At 42.0% G+C, this 17308-nt stretch overlaps 1 protein-coding gene across 1 annotated transcript in view; it reads right to left on the minus strand.

The window, feature by feature from the left end:
* Positions 1-17308, minus strand: part of LOC106563521 (12S rRNA N(4)-cytidine methyltransferase METTL15) — a 71358-nt gene that overhangs the window by 21581 nt on the left and 32469 nt on the right. Inside the window, exon 3 of the mRNA XM_014129185.3 lies at positions 3297-3433. Coding sequence (XP_013984660.3) covers positions 3297-3433 — 137 coding nt within the window. The remainder of the gene's footprint in view (positions 1-3296; positions 3434-17308) is intronic.

The following is a 17308-nucleotide window of genomic DNA, read 5'->3' on the forward strand; positions in this document are numbered from 1 at the left end:
TGTTTATCTGGGTTTGAAGTAGAGCAGATAAGGGTACACATATTCTGTCATTGTAAATAAGAATTTGTTCTTAACTGACTTGCCTAGTTAAATAAAGGTTCAATAATATATATTTTTTTTTATAAATAAAATAAATCCTTTGTTGGTTTGTTTAATCTTTTAAGCGCATCCTCTGACGGATGACACAGATGTACAGTACGGATGTACTGTGTAAAGATCGCGTCCTTTGTTTTCCATTTTCATGACTGTAAACTGAACACATTACACAAAAATGCACTATTTTCAGCAGCACTTGAAAACACACATCTGCAGATGCCATTCCCCTCCCAACGCCCCATCTTGAGGTAAAAGTGCCAGGAGTCCTCACTGTTGAGTGCTAAGTGTGTGTGTGTGTGTGTGTGTGTGTGTGTGTGTGTGTGTGTGTGTGTGTGTGTGTGTGTGTGTGTGGTGTGTGTGTGTGTGTGTGTGTGTGTGTGTGTGTGTGTCCAACGTGACGCGCTGCTTCTCCACAAATCAAGTCTGAAATATTCCCCAGTGCTGACCTGCTCAGCTCCTCTACCTGCGTCACTAAGGCCTAAGACAAGATGCTGATTGATTGCTTTCAGCAGGGGAGCAGTGATGAAAATATCTACAGGACATGAAAAAAGAACACACACAAAGTACCACCGGCGAAAGATGCTTGTGTTTGGTTTGGAATGTGAACTTAAGCAACCTCAACTCTGGAAGTTTAAACTAAACTTCAAAATAAACAAATGTAGCATGATGTGTTTAAGATGTAAGCCTAAGACTAAAGAGAGTTAGAGCTACGTAGATTATCAGTAGAGTGCCACAACTAATGTCGTTTCCTCTTTCTTCTCCCTGGTAGGCCTGTTCACTATATTTCTTAAGGATTGTCGCCCTAGGAGAGTGGAATGGTGTCTATAGTAAACATGATACATCAGGTTACTTGCTAAATGCTAATCACCCCATGCAAATCAATGACATGCAGACACCAATCACTAGTAATTTACTTTCTCTTTTTCCCCCCAGATGTGGCTTTTGTTAATTTTCTACCTAAAAGTTGCACACACATAAAGTCCCCTGTACGCAAGTAATAGCAATAAGAAAGATATCTCTGGTAATAGACTAGTGCGTAGAATCTCCACAATACTGTCACACTCAGAATAGAGAATTAAGTCTCAACATTAGGGCCTGGACAATAACAGTTTCGCAATACTCATTGTCGTGGCAAGGAAACAAAACACAGCGGATTTACCTTCTTTAGGAAAACAGCCCTAATATTGGAAACAAACAACATGATGTCATTCAGAGTCACATGTATTGATTTTCCAAGCTATAACACACACTATTTCACATACAGCAGGTTTATAAAGGACCAAAGACTTTGATCTGCTTCTCGTTTGCATTTTTGGCAAGGAAAAAAATATTGTGATACTGGTATCGTCCCAGGCCTTCTTTCATTTTGATTTTGGCACAAATGAAAATGTGCAACTGATTTGCCCATTGCTTGATGTTTCAGTATTGTCTCAATGAAGAGTTCAGCATTCGACTAGCCATGTGTGACATGTACGCGCCGTTACAAGCCTGCTAGAGTTAGCAGCAGGCTTCATACCGTAGTAGTACAGATGAAGCCTGAGCTGGAATCTGAAGCTAATTGAAGCTGGTTAGCTTTAGAAAACCCTGAGTAGATCCAGCTTCCTTCGTAGGATACCCCTCAGACCACTGCAACCAATGTGAAAGTTGTCAGGGCGTCTACTACACTAGAAAATCTAACTCTTCCTCTGGGCTCTAATCTAAGCAATTACATAAGTGCAGATTCACATCGCTCTTCAATAGTTTGCATCAAGGCTGTACTTTTTGCAAGGCAAAAGAGAAGTGAAATCAGTGAGGATAGAAATACGAGAGAGAGAGAAGAGAACGCTCTCCAGCCCTGTTGTGTGGAGGCATTGCGTGGGCTGCAAGGGTCTTTTATACAGGCTTCCAATAATATTAGCTAATTGCTAGATTTCTCTGGCTTCTCTCAACTCAAATCGTGAGTGGGTGTGGAAGGGTTTATAGCTGGGGTATATTGCTGCTGACAGAATGGCGTACTCTGATTTTCTCTTTTCCGTCTCATCCCCCTCTCATAGGCGCGTTGCTGTAGCAGACATTCCCCCGAGAGAGGTTTCCCCGGAATCTACGTAAAAGGATTCCTACCCACGCCATGGTCTTAGGAACATCTCATTTTCATCCTCCCTCATGCGCTCTCGCTCGCTCTCGCACACACTCTCTCCCTCATTATTAAACACAGTGGCCCGGTGTCTCCCTCCTCTCTCTTCGAAGTTTGCTGGGCTCTCCTCTCTCTTTACCTCCCACTCACCACTGACGGAACCTCAGTGGGAGGCAGCATCTCCCTCACACTGGGGCCGTGGGCCCCTGTTCTGACAAATGAGACGCCAGGCCCACCAGCTAAGCGTGGGGGGACTGGGTTTAAGTCTCCCTGACACAATGGATGTGGATGGATTGTGAAACGAGGGGCTTTAGCAGCAGTTACTCAGTGATTCATTTTTTTTCCAGGGTTTGAGGGTTGGCAGGGAGGTGGAGCGGGTTGGGAGGTGGGATGCATGCAATAGGCTGTATTGTGATCTAGCTAACCTTCAATCTAAACTATGATCCATAAATTGTTGACTGTATAACTTTGAGGGAAAATAACCCACATAACAGCATTAACAATGCAAGCACATACCAATCACATTCGGCAGTAGAGATATTGTGAAACAGACTTCATTAGAGTGTCTACTCTGTTTTGTAGTCTCACTTCAAATAAGTGTCTCTAAAGCATGTATATATTAATCATAATGTAAGCAGGTACAGTGCAATTAATTGCATTGTAGGTAGCCTACATTATTTACAATGACTTTTATGTTATTGCATATTAAGATGTGTTAAAGGGATCCTTTGTGATTTTGGCAATGAGGCCCTTTCTTCTTCCCCAGAGTCAGATGAACTCGTGGATACCATTTTTATGTCTTTGCGTCTAACGTTAGCACAATTTGTAACTAGTTAGCAACTTCCTTCATACTGCACGAAGAGACATAAAAATGGTATCCATAAGTTCATCTGACTCTGGGGAAGAAGAAAGGGCCTCATTGCCAAAATCACAAAGGATCCCTTTGATGTTCATTGACATTTCTACATGCAGATTACATTTGCAAACAAATGTATTTTGACTTGCAAATCTGTGAAATATGTGACTTAAGTACAATTTGTACCAATATTATACATACCACTGTAATTATTATAAAAAAGGCAATCACCTGTGTTCCTTGGCCAGCTGTTGAGCTAAGCTGAATGCTGTGGGGTCTCGGTCTAGGGCCACTACTGTCACCTCAGGAGAGGCCCTCAGGATGGCTTTGGTGTGACCTCCACCTCCAAAGGTCATGTCCAGAACAACCTATGGACACAGACAATAGGTAGTCTGATGTCAAGGACAGTGCTTTCAGAGGCCTTACAATGACAACCCTCTATCAATTAGCCTATACATAGTCCTCATTTCTATGGTAATTGCTCAGAGAATGATTAGTTAGCATACCTCAATTCCTAATGCACCATTACACTATGAAAGACAAAATAATCATGAAATGGCCAATCATATAATTGCAATTATATTATATATTATTGCCATTGTATTAATTGCTATCATGCACTTAAACATAGTTGTGAACATTTGAAGAACCTTTTAACCAACCGTACTGTTTGAGTCTCTTTTAGTTGTCAGAAAACACACAACAGCTATCCAGTTCTCCATTCGCATCCAAAAGTCAATTTGAGTCATCCTTGCCCCTCTTGAAAGATCTTTCTCAACTCAGCCTGCCGTCCAAGCTACACCCCAGCCTCCCACCATTAGCTCTGACAAATTGAAAACCCTAGTCATTGGCGACTCCATTACCCGCAGTATTAGACTTAAAATGAATCATCCAGCGATCATACAGTGTTTACCAGGGGGCAGGGCTACCGACGTTAAGGTAATCTGAAGATGGTGCTGGCTAAAGCTAAAACTGGCAAGTGTAGAGAGTATAGGGATATTGTTATCCACGTCGGCACCAACGATGTTAGGATGAAACAGTCACCAAGCGCAACATAGCTTCAGCGTGTAAATCAGCTAGAAAGATGTGTCGGCATCGAGTAATTGTCTCTGGCCCCCTCCCAGTTAGGGGGAGTGATGAGCTCTACGGCAGTCTCTCACAACTCAATCGCTGGTTGAAAACTGTTTTCTGCCCCTCCTAAAAGATAGAAATGGTAGATAATTGGCCCTCTTTCTGGGACTCACCCACAAACAGGACCAAGCCTGGCCTGTTGAGGAGTGCCGGACTCCATCCTAGCTGGAGGGGTGCTCTCATCTTATCTACGAACATAGACAGGGCTCTAACTCCCCTAGCTCCACAATGAGATAGGGTGCAGGCCAGGCAGCAGGCTGTTAGCCAGCCTACCGGCTTAGTGGAGTCTGCCACTTGCACAGTCAGTGTAGTCAGCTCAGCTATCCCCATTGAGACCGTGTCTGTGCCTCGACCAAGGTTGGGCAAAACTAAACATGGCGGTGTTCGCCTTAGCAATCTCACTGGAATAAAGACCTCCTCCATTCCTGCCATTATTGAAAGAGATTGTGATACATCTCAAAATAGGGCTCCTTAATGTTAGATCCCTCACTTCCAAGGCAGTTATAGTCAATGAACTAATTACTGATCACTGATCATAATCTTGATGTGATTGGCCTGACTGAAACATGGCGTAAGCCTGATGAATTTACTGTGTTAAATGAGGCCTCACCTCCTGGTTACACTAGTGACCACATCCCCCGCGCATCCCTCAAAGGCAGAGGTGTTGCTAACATTTACGATACCAAATTTCAATTTACAAAAAAAAAACGTTTTCATCTTTTCAGCTTATAGTCATGAAATCTATGCAGCCTACTCAAACACTTTTTATAGCTACTGTTTACAGGCCTCCTGGGCCATATACAGCGTTTCTCACAGAGTTCCCTGAATTCCTAAAGGACCTTGTAGTCATGGCAGATGATATTCAAATTTTTGGTGACTTTAATATTCACATGGACCCACTCCAAAAGGCTTTCAGAGCCATCATCGACTCAGTGGGTTTGGTCCAACATGTCTTCGGACCTACTCTGCCACAGTCATACTCTGGACCTAGTTTTGTCCCGTGGAATAAATGTTGTGGATTTTAATGTTATAATCCTGGACTATCGGACCACCATTTTATTACATTTGCAATCGCAAAAAATTATCTGCTCAGACACCAACCAAGGATCATCAAAAGTCATGCTATAAATTCTCGGACACCCAAAGAGTCCTAGATGCCCTTCCAGACTCCCTCCACCTACCCAAGGATGTCAGAGTACAAAAATCAGTTAACCACCTAACTGAGGAACTCAATTTAACCTTGTGCAATACCCTAGATGCAGTCGCACCCCTAAAAACAAAAAACATTTGTCATCTGAAACTAGCTCCCTGGTATACAGAAAATTATCCGAGCTCTAAAGCAAGCTTCCAGAAAATTGGAACAGAAATGGCGCTACACCAAACTGGAAGTCTTCCGACTAACTTGGAAAGACAGTACCGTGCAGTATCGAAGAGCCCTGACTGCTGCTCGATCATCCTATTTTTCCAACTTAATTGAGGAAAATGAGAACAATCCAAAATGTATTTTTGATACTGTCGCAAAGCTAACTAAAAAGCAGTATTCCCCAAGAGAGGATAGCTTTCACTTAAGCAGTGATAAATTCATGAAATTCTTTGAGGAAAATATAATGATCATTAGAAAGCAAATTTCAGACTCCTCTTTAAATCGGCGTATTCCTCCAAAGCTCAGTTGTCCTGAGTCTGCACAACTCTGCCAGGACCTAGGATCAAGGGAGACACTCACGTTTTTTAGTGCTATATCTCTTGACACATTAATGGAAATAATCATGGCCTCTAAACCTTCACGCTGCATATTGGACCCTATTCCAACTAAACTACTGAAAGAGCTGCTTACTGTGCTTGGCCCTCCTATATTGAACATAATAAACGGCTCTCTAGCCACCGGATGTGTACCAAACTCACTAAAAGTGACAGTAATAAAGCCTCTCTTGAAAAAGCCAAACCTTGACCCAGAAAATATAAAAAACTATTGGCCTATATCGAATCTCCCATTCCTCTCAACAATTTTAGAAAAAGCTGTTACGCAGCAACTCACTGCCTTCCTGAAGACAAACAATGTATACAAAACGTTTCAGTCTGGTTTTAGACCCCATCATAGCACTGAGACTGCACTTGTGAAGGTGGTAAATGACCTTTTAATGGCGTCAGACCGAGGCTCTGCATCTGTCCTCATGCTCCTAGACGTTAGTGCTGCTTTTGATACCATCTTCCACCACATTCTTTTGGAGAGATTGGAAACCCAAATTGGTCTACACGGACAAGTTCTGGACTGGTTTAGATCTTATCTGTCGGAAAGATATCAGTTTGTCTCTGTGGATGGTTTGTCCGCTGACAACTGTAAATGTCGGTGTTCCTCAAGGCTCCGTTTTAGGACCACTATTGTTTTCACTATATATTTTACCTCTTGGTGATGTCATTCAGAAACATAATGTTAACTTTCACTGCTATGCGGATGACACACAGCTGTACATTTCAATGAAACATGGTGAAGCCCCAAAATTGCCCTCCCTGGAAGCCTGTGTTTCAGACATAAGGAAGTGGATGGCGGCAAATGTTCTACTTTTAAACTCGGACAAAACAGAGATGCTTGTTCTAGATCCCAAGAAACAAAGAGATCTTCTGTTGAATCTGACAATTAATCTTGATGGTTGTACAGTCGTCTCAAATAAACCTTGGTGTTACTCTGGACCCTGATCTCTCTTTTGACGAATATATCAAGACTGTTTCAAGGACAGCTTTTTTCCATCTACGTAACATTGCAAAAATCAGAAACTTTCTGTCCAAAAATGATGCAGAAAAATGAATCCATTCTTTTGTCACTTCTAGGTTAGACTACTGCAATGCTCTACTTTCCGGCTAAAGCACTAAATAAACTTCAGTTAGTGCTAAACACGGCTGCTAGAATCTTGACAAGAACCAAAAAATGTATCAGATTACTCCAGTGCTAGCCTCTCTACACTGGCTTCCGGTTAAGGCAAGGGCTGATTTCAAGGTTTTATTGCTAACCTTCAAAGCATTACATGGGCTTGCTCCAACCTATCTTTACGATTTGGTCCTGCCCTACATACCTACACGTACGCTACGGTTACAAGACACAGGCCTCCTTACTGTCCCTAGAATTTCTAAGCAAACAGCTGGAGGCAGGGCTTTCTCCTATAGAGCTCCATTTTTATGGAATGGTCTGCCTATCCATGTGAGAGACGCAGACACAGTCTCAACATTTAAGTCTTTATTGAAGACTCATCTCTTCAGTAGGTCCTATGATTAAGTGTAGTCTGGCCCAGGAGTGTGAAGGGGAATGGAAAGACACTGGAGCAACGAACCACCCTTGCTGTCTTACTGGTGCTCTTCCATGCCGTCCCTAGGAGGGGTGCGTCAATTGAGTGGATTGAGTCACTGACGTGATCTTCCTGTTCGGGTTGGCCCCCCCCCCCCCCCTTGGGTTGTGCCGTGGAGGATATCTTCGTGGGCAATACTCGGCCTTGTCTCAGGATGGTAAGTTGGTGGTTGAAGATATCCCTCTAGTGGTGTGGGGGCTGTGCTTTGGCAAAGTTGGTGGGGTTATATCCTGCCTGTTTGGCCCTGTCCGGGGGTATCGTTGGACGGGGGCCACACTGTCTCCCGACCCCTCCTGTCTCAGCCTCCAGTATTTATGCTGCAGTAGTTTGTGTGTCTGGGGGCTAGGGTCAGTCTGTTATATCTGGAGTATTTATCCTGTCTTATCCAGTGTCCTGTGTGAATTTAAGTATGCTCTCTCTAATTCTCTCTCTTTTTCTCTTTCTTGCTTTCTCTCTCTCGGAGGACCTGAGCCCTAGGACCATGCCTCAGGACTACCTGGCCTGATGACTCTTTGCTGTCTCCAGTCCACGCTGCTGCTCCAGTTTCAACTGTTCTGCCTGCGGCTATGGAACCCTGATCTGTTCACCGGACGTGCTACCTGTCCCAGACCTGCTGTTTTCAACTCTCTAGAGACAGCAGGAGTGGTAGAGATATTCTGAATGATCGGCTATGAAAAGCCAACTGACATTTACTCCTGCGGTGCTGACCTGTTGCACCCTCGACAACCACTGTGATTATTATTATTTGATCCTGCTGGTCATCTATGAACATTTTAACATCTTGGCCATGTTCTGTTATAATCTCCACCCGGCACAGCCAGAAGAGGACTGGCCACTCCTCATAGCCTGGTTCCTCTCTAGGTTTCTTCCTAGGTTTTGGCCTTTCTGGGAGTTTTTCCTAGCCACTGTGCTTCTACACCTGCATTGCTTGCTGTTTGGGGTTTTCGGTTGGGTTTCTGTACAGAACTTTGTGACATCAGCTGATGTAAGAAGGGCTTTACAAATACATTTGATTGATTGATTGATCACTCTCTGCATCATCACTGTGAATGGGGATTGTGGAAAATGGTTGTCTGTGAATGAGCATTCAAATCAACAAATGGTAAAATGGTTGAACTGAGTAAATAAAATTGATGACATTTGTCAAAAGTATTTGTCTGAGAAAATCACTACCTAGCCGTCTCTCTCTTTTACTTCAGTGGTTTGTAAAATAATTGAGTCATCCAGACATCTTTTTAAAACACCTACAGAGTTGTTCTCTTCCAGTGAACAAAACACAATGAGCATAAACCAGTTAAGATATAACTTGTTTATCAAGGTAATTTGCTTATAGATCAGTCTATGTAAAGTCTATTCACTTCCCGACTGTTTTGGCTCACAGCTGCGTTTTTCCAGCTTGAAATTAAGACTCTCGGGTATCATATCCACATCCATTGGAGGCTGGGAAGTCCCGCCTAAACTTTCATTCGCTGGTCGGACTCTCCGTACACTTTTGGTGGAAGGATAGGTCGCACCCTCATATGCAGCACAGAGTTGGAAAACTAAGAACCGTCCACATTGATAGCAACTAGTTGTTCTACAATAAACAAATGTTTTTATAAATTATAAAAATGAACAATTTGTAGACAGTCATAATTCGTACTTCATTAGAGCAGGACAACATTTATAGGAGACGAAAGCTGAGATCTTAACAAATTCATAGAGTCACTAACCAACTCTGTGAGATGTACAGGAGGGGAGGAAAGAATGAATCAAGGCAGTGCTGCAAGAAATAAGGATACTTTTCTAACCCACTAGTTATATGATTAATTATTACAGTAAAAAGGCAGCTGAACTATTATAGGATGTAATTTATGAAGTTTATAGGAAATATACAGTACAAGTTTGGACACCTACTCATTCAAGAGTTTCTTTATTTTTACAATTTTCTACATTTTAGAATAATAGTGACGACATCAAAACTATGAAATAACACAATGGAATCATGTAGTAACCACAAAAGTGTTACACAAATCAAAATATATTTTAGATTCTTCAAAGTGGCCACCCTTTGCCTTGATGACGGCTTTGCACACTCTTGGCATTCTCTCAACCAGCTTCTCTCAATTAACAGGTGTGCTTTGTTAAAAGTTAATTTGTGGAATTTCTTTCTTTCTTAATGCTTTTGAGCCAATCAGTTGTGTTGTGACAAGGTAGGGTTGGTATACAGTAAAAGGACCGACGCTGGAGTCGAGAAGCAGGTATGGGAGTAGAACATTTAAATGAGGAACTGACAAAGAACAAGACAGGAACAGCGTCAGCACACGGGTACACAATTACAATCAACAATCAATGCAGCAGCAGGTAACAGAGATGGCGAACTGACAAATATAAGGGAGGTAATAAAACAGGTGATTGAGTCCAGGTGAGTCCAATAATACACTGATGCGAGTGACGGGGAAAGGCAGGTGTGTGTACCGATGGTGGCAGGAGTGCGTAATGCTGGGGAGCCTGGCATCTTTGAGCTCCAGGGAGGGGGAGCCCGGCACCACCCAGCGTCCCACCTGGGCAAGCCTGACGGGCCGGCCGAGGAAAGCGAGCTGGACAAGCCAGCTGGGTATGAAATCCCGACAAACCGGCAGAGGCGTGAGAGCCTGACGATCCGGCTGAGGCATGAAGGCCTGTCGATCCCGCTGAGGCGTGGGAGCCCGATGATCCGGCGGCGGCGTAGCAGCCTGACGATCCGGCTGAGGCCTGACGTGGGATGGGCGCCTTCCTGCACTAACCGGGGCAAGAAAGCCTTCATAAGAAGCACTCCCTGATGCTTCGTATGAAGGTTTCTGCATTGATTGTCTTATGTCCTTGTATACCCGTGTGCTGACATTGTTCCTGTCTTGTTTTATGTCTGTTCCTGATTGAATATTTGACTCCCCGTACCTGCTTCTCATCCCCGGCGTTGGTACTTACAGAATGCAGAAGCCTTCATACAAAGCATCGGGGAGTGCTGACGTTCCGGTTGTTGGTGACATCTAAATTTGAAATTTTTGGTTCCAACCGCCGTGTCTTTGTGAGACGCAGAGTAGGTGAACGGATGATCTCCGCAAGTGCGATTCCCCCCGTGAAGCCTGAAGGAGGAGGTGTGATGGTACTTTGCTGGTGACACTGTCTGATTTATTTAGAATTTAAGGCACACTTAACCAGCATGGCTACCACAGCATTCTGCAGCGATATGCCATCCCATCCCATCTGGTTTGTGCTTAGTGGGCATATCATTTGTTTTTCAAAAGGACAATGACCCAAAACACCTCCAGGCTGTGTAAGGGCTTTTTGACCAAGGAGAGTGATGGAGTGCTGCATCTGATGACCCAACAATCACCCAACCTCAACCCAATTGAGATGGAGTGAAGGAAAAGTAGCCAACAAGTGCTCAGCTTATGTGGGAACTCCTTCAAGACTGTTGAAAAAGCATTCCTCATGAAGCTGGTTAAGAGAATGCCAAGAGTGTGCAAACCTGTCATCAAGGCAAAGGGTGGCTACAAAATAGCAAAAATAAAGAAAAACCCTGGAATGAACATGTGTGTCACAACTTTTTTAAATATATATTCAGGTCCTACTCACCCATTTTTCATTAATAGGTTGTTGAATAGGTTGTTCAATAGGTTGTTCAAAGCATATGAAATTGTAAAATGTCCTCTATTATGAAAGGTGTACCGCAGGGGTCGATTTTGGGAGAAATTCTCTTTACTATGTATATAAATAATATTGGTCTATTAAATCCTGTAATATTCATCTGTATGCAGATGATAGGGTTATGTATGCCATTGCACCAACTGTTGGCCAAGCTGTTTGAGCTGCAATGTGATTTTGTTTCATCACAGAAGGCCCTTGTTGATTTAAAACTTTTACTTAATGCGGGAAAAACTAAATATATGTTGTTCTATAATTCAGGCAAAAATGTCACAGATGGACTACATTTTTACTCATTGGATGGTTCTCTCATTGAGTGGGTTCCAGCCTATAAATATCTGGGTGTTTGGATTGATAAAAAAACTCTTGAAAAACATACAGAAGAGCTAGTTATAAAGCTAAGATTTAAAGTGGGCATCTTTTTTAGAAATAGATATTGCCTCACTGTAAACACCAGGAAGCAGATTGTACAATCAACTTTCCTGCCAGTTTCTGACTATGGTGACACCATTTATCAAAATACAGCAGACACGTGACAGTTTTAATACTCACCACTGCATCCTGTATCAAAAGGTTGGCTGGTCCTCATCAAAGTCACGTAGATCAATGAATTATTGATCATCTTTTTTTGTTTACAAAGCCCTACTAACAAGTTTCCAACTTACCTAACTTTAGTGCTAACGTATAAAATAATGTGATACCAAACCCGTTCACAGGGTTGGTTAGCGCTGCAGATTCCTAGGGTCTACACGGAATTAAGTAAATCCGTTTTCACACTTCACATTTTTGGAATCGCTTACAAAATGCATTACATTTGGATTCCCTGGTGCCACTAGGGCATTTTAAACCCCTGATGATAAATGAGTTCACAAAGGTGTAAAATTGTGTGATTGATTTAGTAACTTGTTTATGATGGCTGTGATGTTCTGGTGTAGTGTACTTCTTATTGTATCTTGTTATATTTTGTATCTTTTGCTTTGTGGTCTTAGGCCACCATTGAAAATGAGACCCTGGTCTCAAATTGGGCTCCCCTGATTAAATAAAAGTTCATTTAAAAAAATACAGCAATCAGTAAACATCAATTGATCATGTATTTTCAGATACGTGAGGGTAGCCAGATCCATTCATCATGTAGCTAGCTAGCTAAAGGAAACAACGTGTCATTTAGCTTGCTTCATCAGAGATTAGGATTTTGGAAAGAGCTTGACATTGTCCTGGTAAAGTTGTCAAGTTGGACCACTGTCATCAACATTATGGATGGAAAGCAAATCAAACAATATTTGGATATAGCCATCTAGTTATTCTCCTGAAAGTGAGCTTGTTAACTAGCCATATTGACCTGATCTGTTATTAGCTAGCTGTCATGTCTGTCAGCAGCAATCATGATCAAACACAAAAACAACGTTGAAAGGGGATACTGCTTGCCAACTCCACTAGGTAGGCCTACGTTGGTGTAAGAAGTACACTAGTACACTCTACTTACATTTTTTCATTTTACATTTTAGTCATTTAGCAGACGCTCTTATCCAGAGCGACTTACAGTAGTGAATGCATACATTTCATTAAAAAAACCCTACCAACTGAGCCACACGGGACCACTATGTTTAGTCAACTGCAAAGTTTCTACCTGTAGCTTGCAAAGTAAACATCAGCAAATAGTAACGTTACATTGGCAAATGCACTCTTCTGCGGTTTGAAAGGCAGACCCCACAAGGGATGGGAAATTAACCTAAACCACTCATATTTGTCAGGTATTGTTCACTTTCATTTTATATCACTCAAATGTCCAATTAATGGTGGCCAATACGGAAAGATAGTGTGTGGCTACCCTCACTTATGTGAAATGGCATGATAAAATGATGTTTACTGATCATGAAAAGCTTTCAGTTACTTGCTGTAGGCCTATAACTTACGATAGAGCTAAATGTGTGCAATTCTTTTGCATGGAATAATCTGAAATGTGTAGTTCTGACTATGCTCTTCAAGGGGTGATGGATGATATTACAACCAAATAGTTAACATTTATTTAACAATCCCTTGAAAACAGCACACAGATGTCAATTGTTTTAGCGGAGCTGCAGGTTTCCTTGACCCCAGCAGGCAAGTCGAACGCTCTGCACCTTATTGTGACATTTTATTGATAATGACCTATAGCCACAAAGTTATAATTACGGCTAAACCCCACCTATTTCTACAATTAAGCCTCTTAAAATGTTATTTGAAACATAACCCTAACATTAACCACACTGCTAACCTTATGCCTAACCCTTGCCTCTGCCGAGTGGAAAGAATGGACAGAGAGCCTGTGACACGACTTCCGTTGTTGGACGTTAACAAGGTGACACTCCATCTTAACTCCTCCTCCACATTTACTGGATTGGTTGAATAGTGTAGAAGAGAACCTCCCCCCCCAAAAAAAAATTCTCCTCAAGACCAGTATGTAGGGGATCTAATTTGAGGTGTTAATTTTACACCTGCTATGTTAGGTTTTCATCCATTTTTATGATATAAACAATTTTGACTTTGTGACTATATAATCTAGTGGAAACCACTATGCCTGCTAACAATTCCATCTGAAATAACACTGTGCCTCCATAAGAATTTCATTATGTTCACATTGCTGTCCAAATCCCTGATTGTATTTATCGCCACTTGCACATTATTTCCCCTTGCTTCCAGCCTAGCATTTGGTTTGGTACAGCAGGGGTTAATATAAGCCTAGCAGTCTGCCTGTCCGGCCTCTGAAGATTTGTTTCACTTTTGAAACGCAAACTCCCCTGAAACCTACATAGAGAGTGGACGGGTGTCCAGACAGAACTCAACTTTATTTGAGCCAGGCGATATCATGCATCAGCGTCATTATTATGGATATAGCCAAGTAAATTCAAATAGAAAATAAGCTAAAACAAATGAAAATGCAGCTAGTCATTCCAGGTGAAATGTTTGACGTGACTGAGTTAGCTGAAGTTGGCTAGCTAGCTAGAAATGGTCAGAAACATTAGTCAGCCTGCATAGCAACAATTTTTGTTAGAATGTAGGACCAGTACTTTTACATAGCAATGATGCTAAATAATTAACGACTGGAGCAACATGATGAAAATAACTAAAGGACCTTATTGCTTTCGTGTAGGGCGGAACAATGCAATTTACCTGTGACTGTGCCTTATTGCTTAAATAAAGATCAGAGGATCAGAACTTTCTAACAGTACACAGCATTACTAGGTACTGTTCATGGCCCTCACATGAAGAAAAATAATTACTCGGGCATACTAATAAAGGTACGAGAATTAGTCCTGAACAGGTTTTAAGGCCGAAGCTCAGCATTCTTTTCCATTTTCTAAGCGACTGATTTAAAGTTCTGCAAATGTGCTCCAAAAAAACCTTATGCAAAATGTGCCGTAGCATTGGAACGTCGACCAGCAGAAAATGAATGGCTGCAGATAAATATACACTTACTTACAGTCTATATAATTAGCCAAATGCTTATTGGTTTCATTTTCAAGCTAATGTAGAACAGAGAACAACTAATAAAGTTATCTTGTTAACAACTACCACATACAGTGCTGTGAAAAAGTATTTGCTTATTTTCTCTATTTTTTCATATTTTTTTTAACTGAATGTTATCAGATCTCAACCAAAACGTAATATTAGATAAAGGGAACCTGAGTTTACAAAAAAATTGCTACTTATTTTATTAACAAAGTTATGGAACAAAAGTAATTGCCCTCTTACACTCAATAACTGGTTGTGCCACCTTTAGCTGCAATGACTGAAACCAAATTCTTCCTGTAGTTGTTGATAAGTTTCTCACATCGCTGTGGAGGAATTTTAGCACACTCTTGCATGCAGAACTGCTTTAACGGGTTTATTAGTGCTTTAACCTGTTAGGGCTAGGGGGCAGTATTGACACGGCTGGATAAAAAACGTACCCGATTTAATCTGGTTACTACTCCTGCCCAGTAACTAGAATAGGCATATAATTATTGGCTTTGGATAGAAAACACCCTAAAGTTTCTAAAACTGTTTGAATGGTGTCTGTGAGTATAACAGAACTCATATGGCAGGCCAAAACCTGAGAAGATTTCAAGCACGAAGTGGCCTGTCTGAGAAGTAGTGTTTCATCTTGGCTCTTTTTATTGAAGACTCAGGATCTGTGCAATAACGTGACACTTCCTACGGCTTCCATAGGGTCTCAGAGCCCGGGAAAAAGCTGAACGATATCGAGGCAGGCTCTGGCTGAAACACTTTATCGCTTTTGGCAAGTGGCCACTCAGAGTACTATGGGCTTAGGCGCGTGCCCGCTTCGACCGAATGCTTTCTTTTCCTTTGTCTGTTTACCTAAAAGCAGATTCCCGGTCGGAATATTATCGCTTTTTTATGAGAAAAATGGCATAAAAATTTATTTTAAACAGCGGTTGACATGCTTCGAAGTACGATAATGGAATATTTAGAATTTTTTTGTCACGAATTGCGCCATGCTCGCCACCCTTATTTACCCTTTAGGATAGTGTCTAGAACGCACGAACAAAACGCCGCTGTTTAGATATAACGATGGATTATTTTGGACCAAACCAACATTTGTTATTGAAGTAGAAGTCCTGGGAGTGCATTCTGACGAAGACAACAAAGGTAATAACATTTTTCTTATAGTAAATCTGACTTTGATGAGTGCTAAACTTGCTGGGTGTCTAAATAGCTAGCCCTGTGATGCCGGGCTATGTACTGAGAATATTGCTAAATGTGCTTTCACCGAAAAGCTATTTTAAAATCGGACATATCGAGTGCATAGAGGAGTTCTGTATCTATAATTCTTAAAATAATTGTTATGCTTTTTGTGAACGTTTATCGTGAGTAATTTAGTAAATTCACCGGCAGTGTTCGGTGGGAATGCTAGTCACATGCTAGTCACATGCTAATGTAAAAAGCTGTTTTTTTTATATAAATATGAACTTGATTGAACAAAACATGCATGTATTGTATAACATAATGTCCTAGGGTTGTCATCTGATGAAGATCATCAAAGGTTAGTGCTACATTTAGCTGTGGTTTGGGTTTATGTGACATTATATGCTAGCTTGAAAAATGAGTGTCTGATTATTTCTGGCTGGGTACTCTGCTGACATAATCTAATGTTTTGCTTTCGTTGTAAAGCCTTTTTGAAATCGGACAGTGTGGTTAGATTAACGAGAGTCTTGTCTTTAAAATGGTGTAAAAAAAAAAAAAATTGAAGTAATAGCATATCTAAGGTATTTGAATAACGCGCCACAGGATTCAACTGGCTGTTGAGTAGGTGGGACGCAAGCGTCCCACCTAGCCCATAGAGGTTAACGTGTTTATTAGCAAGTGCATCGGCGATGTCGTACCCACAGCGTCTATTAAAACATTCCCAAACCGGAAACAGTGGATTGATGGCAGCATTCGCGCAAAACTGAAAGCGCGAACCACTGCTTTTAATCAGGGCAAGGTGACCGGAAACATGACCGAATACAAACAGTGTAGCTATTCCCTCCTCAAGGCAATCAAACAAGCTAAGCTTCAGTATAGAGACAAAGTAGAGTCGCAATACAATGGCTCAGACACGATAGGTATGTGGCAGGGTCTACAGTCAATCACGGACTATAAAAGGAAAACCAGCCCCGTCGCAGACCAGGATGTCTTGCTCCCAGACAGGCTAAACAACTTCTTTGCTCGCTTTGAGGACAATACAGTGCCACTGACACGGCCCACTACCAAAACCTGCGGGCTCTCCTTCACTGCAGCCAACGTGAGTAAAACATTTAAACGTGTCAACACTCGCAAGGCTGCAGGCCCAGACGGCATCCCCAGCCTTGTCCTCAGAGCATGCGCAGACCAGCTGACTAGTCAAGGACCATATCACCTCCACCCTCCACCTGACACCCTAGACCCATTCCAATTTGCTTACCGCCCAAATAGGTCCACAGACGACGCAATCACACTGCCCTAACCCATCTGGACAAGAGGAATACCTATGTGAGAATGCTGTTCATCGACTACAGCTCAGCATTTAACACCATAGTACCCTCCAAACTCGTCATCAAGCTCGAGACCCTGGGTCTCGACCCCGCCCTGTGCAACTGTATCCTGGAC

This window comes from Salmo salar, chromosome 11, assembly GCF_965601325.2.
Source record: "Salmo salar chromosome 11, fSalSal1, whole genome shotgun sequence".
In the NCBI taxonomy this organism is placed as follows: Eukaryota; Metazoa; Chordata; class Actinopteri; order Salmoniformes; family Salmonidae; genus Salmo; species Salmo salar.